Source organism: Tachypleus tridentatus, chromosome 1 (genome assembly GCF_004210375.1).
Source record: "Tachypleus tridentatus isolate NWPU-2018 chromosome 1, ASM421037v1, whole genome shotgun sequence".
Taxonomy (NCBI): domain Eukaryota; kingdom Metazoa; phylum Arthropoda; class Merostomata; order Xiphosura; family Limulidae; genus Tachypleus; species Tachypleus tridentatus.
The window spans coordinates 66,259,163-66,280,572 of NC_134825.1; the positions used below are offsets into that span (position 1 = coordinate 66,259,163).

The 21,410-nt window shown below is 30.2% G+C and overlaps 1 protein-coding gene across 9 annotated transcripts in view; it reads right to left on the reverse strand.

The window, feature by feature from the left end:
* LOC143250856 (calmodulin-binding transcription activator 2-like) overlaps positions 1-21,410 on the reverse strand; it is a 188,657-nt gene that overhangs the window by 5,151 nt on the left and 162,096 nt on the right. For 5 of the 9 annotated variants that reach the window (XM_076501984.1, XM_076501968.1, XM_076501986.1 and 2 more), the window contains exons 14-22: positions 17,733-17,923; positions 17,189-17,601; positions 15,396-15,488; positions 14,050-14,377; positions 6,672-6,850; positions 6,296-6,438; positions 3,777-4,021; positions 2,700-2,774; positions 991-1,116 (exon numbers count right to left, since the gene is read on the reverse strand). In XM_076501984.1, the coding sequence (XP_076358099.1) occupies positions 991-1,116; positions 2,700-2,774; positions 3,777-4,021; positions 6,296-6,438; positions 6,672-6,850; positions 14,050-14,377; positions 15,396-15,488; positions 17,189-17,601; positions 17,733-17,923 (1,793 nt within the window). Of the gene's footprint in view, positions 1-3; positions 212-990; positions 1,117-2,157; positions 2,186-2,699; positions 2,775-3,776; positions 4,022-6,295; positions 6,439-6,671; positions 6,851-14,049; positions 14,378-15,395; positions 15,489-17,188; positions 17,602-17,732; positions 17,924-21,410 lie in introns of those variants that run through there. The other 4 variants (XM_076502006.1, XM_076502015.1, XM_076502026.1 and 1 more) reach the window with 3 other exon arrangements.

The following is a 21,410-nucleotide window of genomic DNA, read 5'->3' on the forward strand; positions in this document are numbered from 1 at the left end:
CTGTGAGAAGAATTATTATTTTTTAATAGTTGAAATTATAAAGAACACATGTAATATTTTAAATGTTTTTACATTTGGCATTTTTAAAATTATAGCATTTTTTTACTACTTATCTAAAGCAAATATTTTGTGAAACTAAACATTTGTTTACAGATTACCAAAAAATTTAACATCAATGTCTAATACAATTGTTGCAACATCAAAACATCACCTGAAAAAAAAAAAAAGTGAATGTTTATTTCAAACACAGAGGTAATGACTAAAGGCAAAGAAAAACATTGGATATTAGATATCTTACTCCTCTCTCTTAAATTTAGATAGGCTATCAATTTATCAAAAAGTTTTAACATCTTCTCTTAATTTAATAAACCTAATTTCACATAATTCATTAACCAAAATTAAATTTTTTAAAACCATGTGTGTAATGTATCATGATTAGAATGGCAGTCCTACTTTTACCTACTGTATCAGAATTCATAATGATTAGAAAGTTTTAACTTCTTTATACAGTGTAATAAGAACTGGACTTGTCAATACAAATAAGACTTGTTTTAGAACTTTAATTAGTAGAACAAAGATACTCTTAGTTTACATTTTGAACCTATTAACATTAATGAAAGGTTGTGCAAAAAACAACTTTTGAACTGCTGATAGACTAAACTAACTTTTTAACCTATTACCAGGACGGATGTTCATAAATCAATTTTTGACTCATCAATACAGAATGTAGAACATCTGTATATGTACATATATTACATTTTACTACATGTAAAAAGGGTTCTTTCTAACTTAGTATACTGTAGATGAAAGAACACCACAATTGTGGACCTGTTAACAGGAATAAAAAAATATTTAAAACTCATTTTACATCATTAATACCATTATTGACTTACTGTCACTGTTTCTGACTAACCTTTTTAACTATTTATTAACAGTTACTTCCCATTACACTGTTTTCAGATAATCACTGAAAATCTGTTCCTAACTCACCTTTCCGATTCATTATGGTTTGAGTTAGAAAGCTGTTCCCGAGATCTTGGGAGCTGAAGCAGCTGGCCCACTGTTTTCCCCTGTAGCTTCTCTTTTTCGGCAGCTAATGCACGTTCTTTCTGTAATCTAGCAGAATTAAAAAAACTGTATTCTACTTATTTGTTTACAATAAAACAAACGGATATCCAAATTTTTTTAAACCTCAAAAATTGCATATATTCTCTCATTCTTCTAACAGAATAATTTCTTGTATTTTTTTTTTACATTATGCCAATAACAATAAGAAACTGTATTTTCTTGCAAATGTGGCTGATTATTAAAAGAACAATGCACTGCTGTTACCTTTCATAGAAATTTATAATGATGCAATGATAAATATAAATTTGTTCTCTGGTAAAATCAATAAATTTCAATTAAAGATGACACACAATGGAATAATTTGAAGAACTTAAAAACATGGGTAATTCGTTGAATTTCATTAAACAAAAACTCAAATAATAATGAATGTCACGACTCAATGGGAAAATTAATAGGTTTTTTGAAAAATTTAATAATTTTAGATTCATAAACATTTTAACATTATTCTCTCAAAAATTCAAATTAAGCTTTGAATATGTGTATACACCAATCATATTAAGGTTTTTAGACAGGCACATTACAGGCCAAAACAAAACGGTAGAAGAATGCTGTTTTGCTATATTCTGGCCCAGTGCAATCCTTTACATACACACACACACTAATGTACACCATATAATTTTATAAGTTTATAAAATAATATACATACAATAATATTCTCCATTGGTCAATGCAATCTGCATTGCAGTTAAAATAAGTCATTATTAATAATACTTCTAACATGAATTTTATTGGTTGAAAAATGTATACAAAGGTCAGTGCTTCTGCATGCATTTACTGTTCTAATAAGGCAGTAATAAGAAAGGGAACTAAAACTTAATACTGGATTTGCAAACTGGCTTTATATAATTTATATTATTTCATCTTTAAATTCCAAAAATTATCAAATGAATGTTTAGTTACTGAGATATAACTGTTTCCACCTAAGACAATAGTTGAAAATTAAAAAGGTTCTGAAATAAATGTGTATTTTGTATGGTGACAATACCCCAGATAAAACAATACAGAAGGTGTTTTCTGACTAGAACTCACCGCTCTCCCATGCAGCAAGTCCCACACACTTTGAAAGGGTAGCAATGAAGAAAGAAAGATGGGGATTGGTTAGTTGGAGAAGTAGAATTATGCTGCTCACTATGTTGAGGCAGCAATAATGACTAAAATCTTATCACATTTTAATTATAGCAATGTTGAAATAAAATATGAATAATACACACAAGCACAAAATGTTACCTATGGATTCTTCGAAGAATGTTTTTCTAAGATGAGAAGATATAATTATTACAGTTAGAGTTTTATAAACATATAAATTCAAACATATGTTAAATACAAAACGTGCTTACCCTCCAACTGAATTTTAACCTTAATCTGCAAATCTACAGCTATAACCTATAAAAATATTCAAATAAAAGTGACATAAAAAATGGCAGGTTATAAGTAGAAACTTTCTTCACACAAGATCATACTGAAGCATGACTACCCATCAAAGATGATTTACTGATTGCATGTAATACCACAAACATAATGCACTCAGACAAATTAGAAAGTTTAAAAAATTAAAGAATACTATAGCTCACTTATTCTTGGATTGCCTCATAAACTGTTGAATTTTCCTTGCAGCTTGATGCTGTCGTCTCTGGGAATAGGTTCGTCTAAAAAGAGACATAAAATAAGCTGGAGTAGCACTTATAATAAAAATAAATACAGGTTAAGAATCCCTACTCTGTGAGTCTTGGAAGCTGTGAGCTCTTTTCGTTTGGGTGTTCAACTGTATAACAACTGAAAACATTTCTCTAAAATCTGAAAGACAGGACTATCTTGTCTGAATTATTTACTTTTAATACTCAATTTTATTTGGCTAGACTATGCTTTCTATATTTATCTGTTCTAGACAAATCAGAAGCCTTAGTTTTAAAATGTCTTAACTTATGAATAAGTCATTTTTTATCATTTGACATGTATTTAATTTTCTTAGCATTGAAGGATTTTAATACTTTTTCTTGCAAGAAATATTTGAATCATTTTGTACAATATTCGTTTTATTAACACATAATATTAAACCACCTAATTGTTTCATTATGGTTGTTTATTACAGTAAAATTATATTTATCACAACAATTCTTATGTTGTTTTTTTACTTACAGTTTACAGAATTTACAATACAATTCACTTTAAATGTAAAAAACAGGAAACACTGGATAAAAACACTTTTAACATTCCTGATAATATTTTAGTTGCTGACAGTCACTTTTTCAAGCATTTCCTTTCGTAATAAGACACATAACCTTACAAATATACAAGTCCAACAGACAAAAGATTACTGTAGAAAAGAAGAAAGTGAAAATACAATTTACAAAAACTGATCAACAATAATTAAAAGTATCTTGAAAAGCAGTTTATGAATATAAACAATCATTTTCTTTTGAGAAAGATCTAAAAATAATTTGGGGAAGAAAAGACGAGAAATTATACGGTGATAATTAATTCTAAAAAAAATGCTTCAGTTTATTATGTAGAGATTAAACATTAAGGGTTAACATTAGGTGATACAAGACATGTACAACAACAGCTAGAGTTTGATACATATCTGTGTCTATCAGTTCAGTGTGTATACTTTCAGTAAAGTCTTTGAAATAGACTGGTTAGAGACGTACTTAACGGCCGAAGTTGGAGTTCCTTCATGGCTTGAATTTGGCCACTTGTTCTCTCCTTCTCCTATAGTCCGGTAGAAAGACTGAAGACTAGGGCTTGATGCTCCTTGTTGGCCAAAAGTGGATGTTTTGCAACCTGCTGAGATTTCTCCTTCTACGCTTTTCTTGAATCGTTTATGCTCACAGTAATTACGGTATTGGTTTTGTATCACTTGTGCTGCTTTTGTCATTTGTTTGTAGTACAAATACTACAGAATAACAAAATACCTTGTCACTAATTACCAATTTATAGTATAGGTTTTCATTATGCAAGATCTGAGGAAAACATTTCTATGTAAAGTGTATCATACGTATGAAGCGAATCTTTTTATCACTACGTGCATAAAGGAATTAGTTAATATTTATGTATTTAACACCAAGACTGATACAATTCAAATTCAGCAGTTTGATAATACAGGTCTGCTGTAAAACAGTTGTGTAACATCATAACTGCTGTTAAGTAACATTCAATAATCAAACAACATCGCATCTGTAATCAATCATTGATTATAGTGCTCTATTATGTTCAAATATTTATCTTTGTCATATGTTTGGCTCAACAAACATTTCTGAAATTGAACATTCTCTATGACTAAATCTTTAAATATGAGAAATAAAAAAACAACAAATCTTTGACTTAACTGAATAATATGATGTTGTGAGACTTAAAAGAATAGTCATATATGTTGTTAACTAAAATTTAATAGCTGTATAACATAGTTTCTGTTGTTCTATTTTGTTTACAGTACAACTAGTAAATATATTATTAACCAAAAAAAGAATTAGCTGCTGTATGATCACAAGATATACAACAGATACATTTTATGTCTTTAGACAGGACAAAAATTTACTTCTAATAAATTGATAGTTATTTAAATGGTACCATATTTATTCTAACAATCACTTCTACACAACAATTATATCTTCATATAATCACATGGATCCACAGCTTATATATTTTTCACCAGTTTAGTGTGATCCATGGTTTATAAACTTTCTATCAGTTCATCATGATCCACAGTTTATATGTTCTCTTACTAGTCCAGTATGTTTCACAGTTTATACAGTGTCAACCAATTCAGTGTGATTCACAGTTTATACAATATTCACCAGTACAGTGTGGTCCACAATTTATAGTGTCTATCAGTTTAGTGTGATTCACATTTTATACAATGTCTATTAGTTCAGTGTGATTTGCAATTTACACAATGTCTATCAGTTCAGTGTGGTCCACAATTTACACAGAGTCTATCAGTTCACTGTGGTTCACAATTTATAGTGTCTATCAGTTCAGTGTGATTTACATTTTATACAATGTCTATTAGTTCAGTGTGATTTGCAATTTATAATGTCTATCACTTCAGTGTGGTCTACAATTTGTAGTGTATCAGTCCAATGTGGTTCATAATTTACACAGTGTCTATCAGTGCAGTGTAGTTCACAGTTTATACAATGTTCACCAGTTCAGTGTGATTCACAATTTATAGTGTCTATCAGTTCACTGTGGTTCACAATTTACACAATGTCTATCAGTTCAGTGTGATCCACAATGTATAGTGTCTATAAGTTCATTGTGGTTCACAATTTACACAATGTCTATTAGTTCAGTGTGATTCACAGTTTATAGTGTCTATCAGTTCAGTGTGGTACACAATGTATAGTGTCTATCAGTTCAGTGTGATCCACAATTTATAGTGTCTATCAGTTCAGTGTGATTTACATTTTATACAGTGTCTATTAGTTCAGTGTGATTTGCAATTTATAGTGTCTATCACTTCAGTGTGGTCTACAATTTGTAGTGTATCAGTCCAATGTGGTTCATAATTTACACAGTGTCTATCAGTGCAGTGTGGTTCACAGTTTATACAATGCTCACCAGTTCAGTGTGGTCCACAATTAATAGTGTCTATCAGTTCAGTGTGATTCACAGTTTATACAATGTCTATCAGTTCAGTGCAGTTAACAATTTACACAGTGTCTATCAGTTCAGTGCAGTCCACAATTTACACAGTGTCTCTCAATTCAGTTCACAATTTATAGCATCTACAGTACCAGTTCAATGTAGCTTACAGTTTGTACAATATATGCCAGTTTAATGTGGACCACTGTTTATACAGTGTCCACTAGTTCACTGTGGTTCACAGTTTATATCATATAGTGTCTATCAGTTTTATGAATCCCATGATTATTTTAATAAAATTTCATATGATCGTGAGATGACAATAATATATTGCATTACTTTGATGGCCTAATACAAAAACACTGAAATTCAATTCTTTTATAATAATTAATCTCATTCAGTTTTCAGATAAAGAGAGTTTAATACTCTAATATACTTTTATTGAATTAAGCTGTAATCACCTTACAGATAAAAATATGTGTTAAAAAAATCAAATTTTGCATCAACAAAGCTGAAAAACATAAATATAATAAACATAGATAGGTGCATGTATGTATAATAACGCATTACAATTGTGTCTTACCTGTTTGTATCTACGATAGTAACTCTGAATTAGAACTGCTGCTACTTTTTCTTTTTCTTGTTCTTGACGTTTCCGACCTTTATAAGAGCGGTATGCTTTCTGAATGATTTTGGCAGCTTCATAAAGTTCTCTTTGTTCTCGATCTACAGACAAAACAGGGTTTTAACATGTTTTACCATCAAAACAAAACATGAAGGTCAAATTTTAAAATAATTTAATTTCTAGAGAAACACAGATATTAAAAAAACAAAGAAGCCAGAATATAATACTGAACAAGAACTAATTAATAATTAAAATTACATAATGATACTGTAAGTATGAAAAAACATACAAGAGAGTCAGAGTGTAGAATATAACCAAAGGAGAAAATACATGCCTGATAATGTTAAGTTTGAAAAATCTCTCTCCATAATTTTACCAGAGGCCTGGAAAAATTCACAGAAATCTGCAGTGGTGGGTGGTGGAGAACAGGATTCCAGAGTGAAACTTGCTGGACTTGGAAGACACGAAGATGTAGGACTTAAGGAAGAAGCTGGAGTGCCAACATCACAGTATCTAAATTTAAAAAAAAGCCACATTTAAGTTTCAAAACAATAATACCTGTATTTACATAGCTACAAACAAATTCTTAAAAGTTTAAAGGGTAACTCTGAAAATGCATATTTGTGTAGCTTATTACAACCTTAACTTTATTTATTAAAATATCTTTTATCCATAAACCCTAAATATGTTGAACATAAAAGTGCAAAACTACTTTCACCTTAACAGTTACATCAATAATGTGATATACAGCATAGTATTTCCAGAGTTTAAAGAGAAACCAATTTTAAACAATGAACTGGATATAACAAACTGATTCTTGCACAAGATCATGAGACAATTTTACTGATTTTCTACCTTGAAATATTTATTTCATTTGCTGTTTTTATTTTCAATGTAGAAAGTTTTCAATTTTAAGAATTTTATGAATGTACTTTTGTATTATCAAGATAGCTGGTATGGGTATTAAAGCTTTAATTAAAATAAAGTACAGAACAATGTTTCGATCGTCTTGAGTCAATTTCAGGTTTTATTTCAAGTGGGTTTCTGTCATCATGAATGTATTTCTATTAACTCCTCTTGTGTTATTTATAATTATTAGAATGACTATTTTTCACAGTTGCTGACCAAGTTTTGACTTTATCTATTTTGTAAATTTTATTTCTGTTAATTTATTTATAAAATTGTAATAGTGAATTGTTGGAAAGCAGTTTTCTAGTATTGCTACTACCACATGATTAAACTTTACTGAATGATAACTGAATATTAACTATTCATCTTTTACTGATGTTTGTATAAAATAGTTTTCATGACTTCTTGTTGAAGAATGAAACTGGCTGTGAATTTGATTCATTATGGCTTGGATTTAAATTATTTCTATGAAAATATTTGTATTAAGGATAAGTTTCAATATATATACAAAAAAGATTTCATAATATGCAAAGGTAGAAAATTACCAATGTGGCTAAATGTACAACAAAACTTCTATTGACATCTTTCTAATGATGGGCACTTCAGCATCATGCAGACATTTAACTAGGTGGGGCCAACAAATCAACGAAGCACTAATTTCATCCTCTATATGTTTTGGAAGCAGATAATAGCAGATTTCTGATAAACAAAATGACAAAATCTTACCAACAGAACTAACAATTTATTCTTATAAAGTAAGATAACACATAGGAGAAAAACTCAATATCATAAGCTGTATGTGTAGTATTTCTGAAAATGAAGTTCAACAGTACTTTACTATGAGAGATAGAGTTTCTTCCTGCTAAACCAGTGTAACATTTACTTGTACATTGCCCTAAACAAGAGGAACTTTTAGCATAGTTTGGGTTACAGTATTTAACATATATTTTGTTTATTAATTTTTACTTTAGTTTTTGTTCATTATTTTACTACAATGATAATTTTTCATCACTAGTTTAGTATTTGTATTTAGAACTAACTTAAGCCTCTTGCACTACTAAAACCTAGCAAGATATTACTATGTTTAAGACAAAAATATTGTTAACAGCAAAGGTACCTAGCTGATGAAAGAATCCATTCTAATAATTCTAGGTCATAAAGTTTAAAGACAGTATTTCATTAGCTTTAGTTTTACTATGTATATTTTTTATTTCTGATCTATGTAGGTATCATGCTTTGATCTGAAGTTAATATTAATTTATCTTGAAAATAATAGAAATGAAGTGTCCCATAGGTAACTCTATCAATTTTGAGTGCATATTCCCAGAAAATAACAAAGTATTTGCACTAAATGATAATAAAGTTACTGTTTCAACTTATACAAACTGTCACCCACGAGTTTTTACCTTTATATGAAAAAGAAACTAACCTTGCTCTGTGTAACTCATGCTACAGTGAATGATATTAAAAGAAGCATTAGACATTAAGAACCAGATGGAAATTTTCAGAAGTGACAAACTAGCAATGTTAGTTCTATATCTGAAAATGACACTGAAGATAACAAACTCACTTTAGAGGAAAGACAACTTATGATGATTTTGCAGGATCACACATTTAAATGTTTTCTTTTTGAATGAGTAAACCTGCTACCCTGCATTAACCTTGAGGTTGAAAGAAGTTTATTTAAATTATAATATCATCAATTAATGTTTTTTTAACATGACAAAAATACAAACAGTAATTATAACTAAGCAAGAATGATTTATTCTTAAGGAAAATACATACCTCTGTATCAAATTTCAAAATTTATATAATAATTTTAAATATATTTGAATTTTGTAATCTGCAAAGAAAAGAATGAGAAAATGATCAAATTTACATTTTTGCACAATTCTGTAAACATTGCACTTACCTCAAAAGCATAGGTTTTATATTTACCAAGAAACTATCTTACATTTCTCAGCATTTATTTCCCATATGATTTTCCTTTTATTTCTCTGATTTTATTAGCACAGTCTCTCTTCCAATCCTTTTATAATCTCAAAGCATGTGACATTAAAAACTATTAATGAAGCACAGTTTTGAAAATAGCCATGGGCAAAGCTTAAATAACATTAGCAATAGCAGATTATAAACTAATTATAGATACACTGCAGACAAGAATAATAAAATCTAAAATGAAATTAGAAGATTTGAGAAACAAAACACAGATCTGGGAGTTTTTAAAACTTAAGACTTTCTTATTTGTTTTGGAAATGTTTTATATTTGTTTAAAAGCTAAGAAAGTTTTATTACATGGCAAGATATCAAGAGGGCAGAGCTAGCATTAAAGAATATGGTGCACAAAAATGGTGACAAAATATTCTGATGACTCAAACTGTATTCCTTGTTAGTTTTACTGATTTATAGCCAGAAGTGGTGACTACTGTAACTGTTTAAGTAAAATATCAAAAGAAATTTATTAACGAATACAAAAATTTGAAACTGGCTACATATCTGTGTATATATATAACACAGTGAATTAAACTGTGAGTTAATATATTTTTAATGTTGTTTTATCAAAACAGTGTTTCTCAACTAAATTCTGGAAATTTTACAATGGAAAAAAATAGGAAAGGCAAATCTAAGTATATTATTTTTAAAGCTGAAACTTGATATTATTTAGTAAATTTTTCCTAACTTGTATGAAATTTGGTCAAGTATTTCCACTGAGAGAAATACAGAAGTAAAGGGATGCTAATTACATCCTCTAGTGGTCTGGAAAGGGTTATGTATGATATGGCATTCAAAATTAAATCCTGAGGTAAAACATTTTGTGATAGGAAAAAAAAATGCTAAGAAGCTTCTTGAGGCTGACACGTTTTGACAAAGTTAACCAAGGATTCTATTAAACAATTAAACAAATAAACCAAAAATATCTAACTAGGATCTTTTAAACTTAATGTCAAGGACATTCTATATGTGTGGAATGATACTGATTATTACAAATCCATACACATAATGTATTGCTAAGACTAAACATATTTGAAACAAAGCACTAAATGAAAAGTTTCATGAATTTTAAAGGCAGTATTAAGTCAATTCCAACCAGTGTACTTTAGATTTTGTAAAGAAGATGGCAAAGACATCATTTTACTAATATGCTATAACTCAAATAATATGAAGTTTAAATCACAATTTTCAATTTTACCTTAACAAACAGTGAAAACATGCTAAAGTTGGTCATTTTAGAGAGTGGCTTTTGATTTAGCAAAATTTTTGTGTAATCAAGTTGTTCTACTGTTTGTTATTATTTCTTATATGCACCTCAAAACAGCTTTTCTTTCTCAATGTCATAACTTCCCTCTTCTTTTCTTTTTGTAAATGATACATGGTTGACATTTTCATGTTTATTTTAATGAATAACTTTCATTCCAACAATAGCTACTCAATGGTAACTTTATCCACTTAAAGGAAGATAAACATTCTTGATGTCTAAGTCTGCAGAATGTACGATGGTTCCTTAAAATACGAATGCTATGTTAAATCTACACATAATGATATAGTTTTCAATAAATTCTAATTATGTAGTAATAGTCTAGTAATCTACTGTTATAACAAATGGTTTGAGCAAAGTAGCTTTTCTTTTGATACTACATGTCAATAGTTGAAAGCCAACAGTTACATGACTTTGTTTATCAAAAAAGCCAAGAAAAATTCTAAAGGATAAAATGCACTTAAGCCAATTTCTGGCTTACCTCTTTGTCACCATTTATAAATGATGGTTTATATTGAAATATAAGAGATACTTGTCTAACTTACATATCATATTAACAGACTTGTTTGTCTGTAGTTATGCATAAAGCTACACAATAAAATATCCAATTTGTAGTGTTATAAGTCTGTAGACATACTGCTGTGTCACTGGGAGCCCAAAGTAAGAGTAAAAAAATACAGAAAAAACTTTTATATCACATCTTCGGCCAAAACCTGAACCTAAGTAACTACCTCCTGGTGTTTACAAATTATTGATTGTATACAGTATTTTTTATATATATCAAGATTTTCCAGTTCGAAAAACCCATTGATTTTGAGATAGCCAATCAATCTTATGGGGATTTTTCAGCTTCATTATTACTGATTGCTGTAGTAATTCTCACTGAAACCAATTATATAAACACAAAAGTGCAAGTCTGCAGCCACTTGGGAGAAAATAGTACAAAGTGGCAGCTTACAGTAGAACAAAGATAACTGATGATGACCTCAATATTTCACTTAAAAGATCAGGAAAACAGGCTAAGGCAGAAACTGAGGGTAAGGATGATGTTGACAGCAATAGATTTCAGCAAATAAAAGGCTACACTGAAGTCAACATAAACACAATTTTGTAATTCCAACCCTAAAAAATAGTATATTTTTCATATCTTGTCTCACTCTTTGCTTTGGACATATGTACAAAGTATACTTCCAGGAAACAAACAAACAAAACAGAAAGAAATCTAGAATTTATATGTAAATTAGCCACTGTAGTATTTTAGGATTTAAAATTAGTAATTTTATCAAAGCACAAAAGTCTATCAATATATCATTCTAACATTTGTTTCATATGTACATGAATATATTTCTGAAGATTAGAATAAAACCCTGGATGCATATGTAGATTTCAATATAAAAAACATTTGCCTGTATAAATATGACAACTGCAAGAAATTGTCTGAAAGCATTTTTATGTTAAAAAAAGAGAAGAGTGTAGCATTTTTGGATTCTAACTCAAAACATTTAAATAATGCTTTTGATTAAATTTCTTCCACATTTTGCCACTTCAATTTAGTCTTTTTTTCTTTTTTCTCATGGCAATTTTTATATTAATTTCATATTTAATATCATCTCCTCAACTTAGATTCATACTTGAAGCCTTTTGCATGCCAGAAAAATGCTATATCATTTGAGATAAAGGATTAACCTAATAACATTTATTAATAAAGAATCTTCATTTTTTTAACAATTCAAACTACCACATTTTATCTTTGTTTAAAACAAGGCCAATCCTTAGGCCTTATCTCAAAACTGTGGGACAATCACTAGTTAGAGGACAGTTTTTCTGTTCTGGTTACTAAATTTTATTATTAATATTTTGAGTTATATTTCATTTTACTTTAAATAATTGACTGCTGGAGTGTTATATGTTAACCTTTCTTGTCTTTGTTTATATATCATGAGTACCACCTGATAGAAATGATTATCACATCTTCTGCACAATCCTTTATGAAATCTGTAATTTAGCCATTAACATTAATTTTAAAGTTTAGGGTGAGGCTGCTCTAGACATAAGAAATGGAGGTGTTTTAATGATTGAAATAGCTAAGAATTTCCTCCTTCCAAATCCTGTACAAAATATGTCTTTTTAAGGTATATTTATCTAATATATTTCTAAAACTTCATGTAACTTTTGAAAATAGTTATACATTCTTGTTGACCAGGAGTCTTAAGGTTATACACATGCAAATCTTTTCTTTCAGATAAAGGCTACACACAAGATTGTATGTATTAATTTCTTAGAAGACAGTTTATTCAAACAATCAATAAATATACCTGTGTGTATGGCTCTGCTTGAAACTGAATGTAGAGCAGAGGTTAAAGATATGGTTACACTAATTATAAAAGTCTGATATTCATGACTATTTTAGTCCTTACACTGTGACAATTTCTTAGATGTAACACCATCTCCATGCTACAAAGAGCTAGATTTAAGCAACTTAGAGTGGTCCTCTGTCATTTTTTTTTTCCTAGTCGATCAGACACAATGTAGATGTACTCTATGCAGTGGTGATGGTGGTAAATATATTGGTAAAACATCTCAGTTTATGAGAGGTAGAGTGATGGATTATTTCCAAGATGCTATAAACAGAAATGGCGAAACAACCATTTGGCTTGTATTTTGCAACATTAGACTTTAATAAAACATTCATTTTTCCATGTCTTTTTTGTAATATTTTTTACTGAAAAAAAAAAGTTGATATGTATAACCTCTTACTATAAGATTTCATGACCAATATTTGCATGAACCAAGACAATTTTTTAAATTTTGATATTCATTTATCTATATAGCTTATTAATTTTTGCACTAACTTTCAATTTGCCTTTTCAAAGATGTTATGAATATATATATTCCAGCTTTTATTTTTTGTAATTCTTGGATCAATTTCAATGTTACCCAGTATGCAAATATTATCTGTATTTACTTATTCATGAAAAATTAGTGATTAGCAACAAGAATGTTTATTCACACTTTTGCCACTGTAGGTATACTTGCTATATGTCACAAATTTATAAAGCAAGTTCCTTTTCAAATGCTGGAAAAGTACAGTGCATCTAATCTGATGTAACCCTAACAACCAAGTCAATTTTATATAGCATGCACCACTGAGGGTATAAGGTTAACAAATCTTTTACTAAGCTGCAGGTTAAGAGAAACCTTAGAATAACTCATGTGCATGTAGTTTTTGTAAGAAAACAAATTTGAATTTCATACATATTTCAATTTCATTATACATATGACTTGTTTCCTAAAAGTAATATGATAACAATAACTGCAGTTTATCAAAACTCTTGTATTTACTTGGGTAAATTAGTTCTCACAACTGAACAAAACCAAGCATACTGTGAAAGTCTTTTCTTACATCTAAAAACTAGAAACATTCATAAATATTGTAGGTATTATAATATTGACTTAAGAAGGTACTGTTAGATTAAAATACAATTACCTGCAATGTTATTAGAGCAAGAAAATAATATACACATTAATGTGCTACATCATTTTTTACCTATAATTATGGTCACTGAACTCAAAATTAAATTCTTCACTGAGTAGAGAAGGAGGAGGTTCATCCACTGGACACATCTCCAAAGAAAGTCTGTCTTGAGTGGTGTGATTCTCACCAAGTCCTTCACTTTCTGGCATCAAAGTCATTTCACTTTCCAATTCCATCAAGCCTGTGAGTTCTCTACTGTTTGATGTGGAAGAGGCTTTGATGCGGTCAGGAATGGCGGCAATGATTTTTTCAGCCAGACTTAACACCTGATTATCTGTATCCCCCATATTGAGATCACAGCTGATGTAGTTTTGCTGACAATTTGAAGTAGTAGTTCCTACTGCAAATAAAACATTCATTTTCAAGAGAACTTAGGTTGCAAATAATGATGTAACATCTACTTTTGTGCTATTACTCAAGCAGAGTGCTTATTTTATTGACAAATACTGAGTAAAAGCCTGTCTTGTAAACAGCATACAGCACAAAATTCTTGTACATACAAGTAACATTACTAACCTTTGTTGAAAGAAACACAACACAACCCATGAATATTTCAAACGATAATTTCAAAATTATTTCATTACTTCTTACAAGAAACTTTCAAAATTAGCTATAGAACTGTAAACTGAAATGTCTTAATAAAAATATACGAGTATTAAGTAATGAGAAAAGTCCTTACATTTTGAATAAGAAAGTAATTAGTGATGGATTAACTACATTCTGAATCATATTTTCATTATGACAAGTCTGTGTTATTCAATTTTAAAATCAACTTAATTTCATATGTGATTCTTTAAAACAACAGTAAAGAGTATATTTTATTCACTGAATTCGAAAAAATTAACAGTATACTGCAGAACTTTATTTTCTAATTTAAGCAGTGAATCTACTACTATCTTGAAAGTCTCTGCAAATATCTACATTTTTTGATGTGGTGATACAGTGTGTTCAAATACTCATTTACATAACTGAATCATACTCCTGCTTATATAATCACACACTTTTAACATCCAGAGGATAAGAAATTCATTCTTTATTTTTGGTGTGAAATAAGATACTTTGTTGCACAATGGGGCACTGTATTCTTTTTTTCTATTTGTATTCTTTACAGGGTCAATTTCGTTCTATTATCAATGTTTTTAAAGCTTTTATTTATGTGCATATACACACACACAAGAACACCATGTCTACACATACATACAAATAATGTTTTATCAGAACATTTCAAATCTGTGGCTAACAGTTACTTGCATGAATTGAAAAGACAAAGCCTGCTTATTTTTTAAAGTTTCACTATGTTCTACCATTTTGGTAATTACAAGTTAAATCAATTTGGATATGAAAATACAGGTACTAACCAGTAGTTACTGCATCAACACAGCTGTCATGCTCCTCATCAGAAATACCGACAACATCAACGTAAGGGCTCTCATTATTAGACAATGTATCGCCTAATGACATCAAGTAAATAGAAAAAAACATACCACATAAGGATGTATACTATTGGACAGTGTCTCTTCTAATGCTAACCACAAACAGAAAAGTATTAATAAACAGTTCTTCTGCCTATAATATAATAAGGAAATAAATAAAATTTACCAAAGAAGACACAGGAGTTTAAAAGTGGTTCAATTATTGTTGATTTGTATATATTTTTTTGTTATTAAAGCATCTTTTTCTATACAAAAAGCACAATCACTTGTCATACTATAATAAAGATTTGACCAACAAAGGTTATCCCTACGATACATTTTACATTATAATGAAAAACAATAATTTGATAAACAGTATTTAATATAGATATTCCTTCTATATAGAGTCAATGTATATATATTCAAATATGTGGCACACATTATGCAGAAATCAAATGGATATGGAATGTGGAAAGTTAACTGTCAAGATTTCATGATCACATGGTTTACAAGTGGTGCAATAGGAAATTATTTTTCTTTCCTAATCCTTATGATAGAAATATATAAGAAATATGAGGCACTCCATATTATAGTAAGTTAATAGAACAAATAAAATAAAATAAAGAAAATATAGGAATAGGAAAGGAAGACTTAATAATTGTTAGCTCTAGAAATTTGTTTTGCCTTTTGTCGTAACAATTACAGATAGGGCTTTATACTAAAAGTCATGCAGTATGTTTCTTTCCTTTGATTAACGTTGCTTTTATTAAAAGTATTGGCTGAAATGTTAAATATAATAAACTAAATATATTAATTTTAATTATAGAAATTATTTTAAATTCTCAGATTAGTATATGGACTTATTACTAACCTAAATATTCTAAACTAGCCAACCTTATGCAGCATTAATGTATCTCAGAACAGCTGGTATGGGTATTAACACTTTTACTAATAAAGCAGAGAACAACATTTTAACCTTCCTAGGTCATATTCAGGTTAACAAAGAATCTTTGTTAGGGAAGTCAAAATGTTGTTCTCTGCTTTATTAGTAAAAGTATTAATAACCATACCAGCCATTCTGATATACATTTTTACTTCAAGTGGGTTTCTCATCATCAAGAATTATTTATGCAGTATTACTGGGTTTATGGCTTAAAATATTGCTAATAACAAGGAAAATCAGGTGATAAAATGATGCATTCTAACCTTTGTAAGTGAGAATATAACAAAAGTTTAGTTAATTAGCTTTACACATTACCAGGTTGTTTTAAATTTTAATCTATGTAGGTAGCTTGCCCTGTAGAGAAGTTAATATGATTTTATAAGATAAATATGCTTAACTGATGAAAAAATGAACATATCACCATGAAATAAAAAGATGTATTCTAAATACATATATGCCACTTATGGACAAAAATTACAAGTCTTACATTACAAAAGATGCTATTCACAGGAAAGGAATTTTTTAAACTGCAATCTATATAAATTTAATTAAACTAAAAGCACTTTTTAGTCACAACCAGTGTTTAGAAATCCTATATGTGGAATAACAATAAGGGATAAATTAACTAGAAAGTAAATGTTAACCTCAAAAAGCAAAATAAAATGTAGTTCTTGCATTGTGAGTCTTTGTGGATATTGAATATTGTTTTACTGTTATAAAGGTTTGTTTTAAAAGTGAAATAACAAATTTTAATACAGAAAACACATGAATTTGCTTCTACAGGTCTGAAATGTACCTGTATCAATTATATCAGGTGAAGAAATACAGCTTTCTTCTGTAATTGTAGATGTGAGCAAAATAGGTGAACTAGTTAGTGGTAAAGATAAGCTCTGATCAGTTTGAGATAACTGTGGAATTTTGTAAGTTTCCTTGTTACTCATTGTTGATTTAGACATAATCTCAGCTGAAGTTATTACTGGGACACTGGAACAAACATCTGTAGAAGACTGTTTTGTCAAGGCATCATACTGGTTAGAAGACTTGCCAGTTGATAAAGGACTCAGAACAGGTAATGACAGAGATGAGTAGTGTGATAAACCAGGGCTGGTATTTATTGGTGATGATTCATTCAGAGGTAGGCTATTAGAGAAGTTAAAGTTTGTGGCTTTGGAATGATTTTCCACAAGAGAATGCTGTTCAGGGCTGAACCTGTAAACAGATAAAACTATTACTACCAATATGTTAATCCACGATCTAGAAAGAAATGGAAGAAAATAACAGAACCTCAAAACAAAACAAAATAATGATATAGATAAGAGTCAGTTAGGAGAGGTACCCACTCTGGTGTGCTATCCTGGGAGTGTCGAGCTTGTTCTAAATGTTCAATTTGATCTGATAGCTCAATATGGCCCTTTTGTTTGGCCACAGTTAACGGATCACCACCACTACTGTCCTGAATCTTGAGTGCTAGTGAATTCCACTGGTATAACAATAATGCCACTTCTTTATGACCCTTAGCACAAGCCCATAACTATGCAAAAAAATAAAATGAAAAACATTATTATTATTATTATATTCTAGTCACTTACCTAAATTAACTATCTCATTATCATTTTTCAGACATTAAACCAAAATCCACAGTCATGAATTAAGATTAGAAACCTAAGTTGACTTGAAGGATATGATGGAAATACACTTGGTTTTGATATTAGATTGACTAAACTTGGTTTAAAATACTAGGAGGCAGTGAAGGAGCATTATAAAGTAAATATAAAGTCTTTAGACCAGCACTGTTATTTTCTGTAACAGTATAGCTGAATTAATAAGATAAATAATCAAGATGTGTTTGTGAGTGCACTTTTCTGTTAAATACTTTAAGCTGGATTTTGATCACATTTGTTTAAGATTAGAAAATACCACCTGAGAAAAACTTACATTAGAAGCAATGAGTTTACATATACAAATTTTTAAAAAAGAAAACAAGCTTATTTTTTTGCTAGTAATTTCATATTCTGGTGAAATTATATAAAAGTATTCATTCTTAATATTTAATATATTTAATGAGGGAAATTGAGTATTTCTCTAAACTTCCAGAAACTTTAAGCTTCTCTTAAACAACAAAAAAGAAATTCTAAATCAAGATATTTCACTTCTTTTTCAAAGCTTACATGTACGTAAAAGAGAAAGTGAACACAATTTACGTTGAGTTTCAAGTTTTAAACAACAATAAAGCTTCAATATAACTTCAATTTTTCAATAAATACTAGGCTCTGAAGTCATTAACACAGTGATAGAAAACTAAATCAAAACCATAACATACATCTTAATTAAACAGAATTAAAAAAACATTGATTTTTCAGTAATAAACTATTTTGAAAATTTTACACAACAAAACTTACTTAACATGGGAATCCCTCTATCACCCAATCTGGCAAACATATTTAAGATTTCTATAGAAACAAAAGTAACATAAACAGCCTTATTCCCACCATGCAGATATATGTGTATGATGTATTATGTAGTCTTGATAATCAAGACATACAAAAGTACTACTTTAAACACATGAACTCCATCCATCATAACACAAAGTTCACAACTTCACAGTTCACATATATAGATAGAACAGGGGTTCACAACCGGTGGGTCGCGACCCCCTGAGGGGTCGCAAAGCCTTGGCAGGGGAGTCGCGTAACCTTGTTAGAAGTAGCTTGGGATAACATTAATTTTATTTCATCAATTACATTTTCATGCTCTTACATTTTTTTTCTTTTGGTGCAAAGCAAAACGTGTGCTACGTTAGTTCAATGTCATTAGGTGATATTATGGGTGTATGTACGCGTGCCTGTGAGTGAATGTGCCTGTGTGAATGTGTATGTGTCTGCAACTGTATATATGTGTGTACTAGTGAGTAGTGAGTATGTGAGTGCACGCACATGTACGTATGCTTGTGTGTCTGTTTAGCTGTAAGTTCATGTTCTCAGTTGCTTGTCTTAGTGAGATACATTAATTCAGGTGACATCAAAGACGAATTCTTATTCTGCAGTGCACTTGAAACCACAACAAAAACTGATGATGTCATGGAAAAAGTTTCAACTGTTTTTCAAGATGAAGATCTTCAATGGGAGAACGTGTGTGGGGTTTGTACGGATGGGGCACTATGGTGGGACCGAAATCAGGATTCCAGTCGAGAGTGAAGAAGCTAGCACCTCAAGCAAAGGGCATCCACTGCATGATTCACCGATATGCTCTTGCCAGTAAGACTCTCCCTGCCTCTCTGCAGGAAGTGCTTGAATCTGTAATCAAAATTGTAAATTATGTGAAGACTCAAGCACTCAACACTCGCCTATTCAAAGAACTATGCAAAGACATGAATGCTGACCACGAAGTCCTTCTCTTCTACACAGCAGTACGTTGGTTGTCAAAAGGAAACTTTATTAATCGTGTCTTTGAAATGAAAGATGAAATAAAACTATTTCTGGAGACTTAAGAAAGGAAAGATCTTGTACTCACTTCGAAGATGAAGCATGGAATAAAAGGGTTGCGAACCTAGCCGACATTTTTGACCAGCTGAACAAGCTCAATTTGAAGCTTCAAGGAAGGGAAACACATGTTCTCCTTTTTCAAGATAGTCTTCGGGCCTTTGTTTCCAAACTGCAGAACTGGCGTCGGAAAACCAATCTTGGAAACATCGCTATGTTTGAAAAACTTTGTGGAGTGACGGGGTGAGTCTCAGATCCAACTGGATCAGTTCCTCAAGGATGAGATTACCCAACATCTTCAGTACCTAGAAAAGGAAGTTGAGCGTTACTTCCCTGAGCTATCACAGGAACAGGAGGTCCTGGTAAGGAACCCATTTTGTACTGAACTTGATGTATCCAGCATCCCAGATGATATCCAAGATGAATTTCTGGATCTAAGGAACGACTCTTCAGCTCGCGATCTCTTCAAGGTGAAATCCGTGACTCAGTTCTGGTGCGCTATGTATCAGTCATACTCCAAAGTCAGCATGATAGCTTTACATGTCCTTGTTCCATTTGCTTCTACTTACTTGTGTGAGGCAGGATTTTCCACTCTTGTCAATATAAAAACAAAGAATAGGAACAGATTGAATGTTGGAGATGACATGAGACTGGCTCTAACAAACGCTCGGCCACGAATTTCAAAGCTTGCTGCTGAAATGCAACATCAGGCATCTCACTAGCTGGGTTGGATAGCTGTTCAAACCTATGTTAATATTATTTTAAGAAATATATGTTCTTTTTGTGAATTCAGGTTGGACCAATGTGATTTAATTTGCTAATAAATAATTACAGAATTTTTAAATATTTTTTTTAGATGTTTCTTTCCCCCTCCTTCACAGAAAATAAAAGAAAAATTAAGCTGCTGATAGTAAGCCCTAAGTAGGGGGTCACATGGGTTTCAAACTTTTAGGTAAGGGGTCGCGAGTGCCAAAAGGTTGGGAACCCCTGAGATAGAACATACATCAACTGGCAATCAGCATATGACACCAAAGAAAAATTAGTTACATTCAAAGACTCATACAACAGCATTTTCTGACTTTGTTCACTGAGAAAAATAGAAGAAGAAATAAACTATGTTTCAACTTGATTTAAAAGTTTAGTAGTTTTTCATACTGATAAATCACTAAATGAAATAAACCATAAAATAACATTATACAATAACATACAAAATGTACAAGATAATAAAGAAATAAAAATAAACAATTGATAAACATTATCACATATGTAGTACACAGAGAAAAACATTTTATAATAATATGGAACAAACTCACAAGAGTCACAACACAGACAATGAAACAAAAATCATACAGAAACTTGAACCAAAAATAAATGATTTACTTAACACATCTTACAACAATGAAGAATACATAGATAATTATATCCATCAAATTAATTGTGAAAATTATTAGTCTGTATATACTGGTGAAACGTGTAGAAATATAAAAAGATTTAATTAATGCTTAAAAGGACCATCATATGTAAATGAACATATAGAAT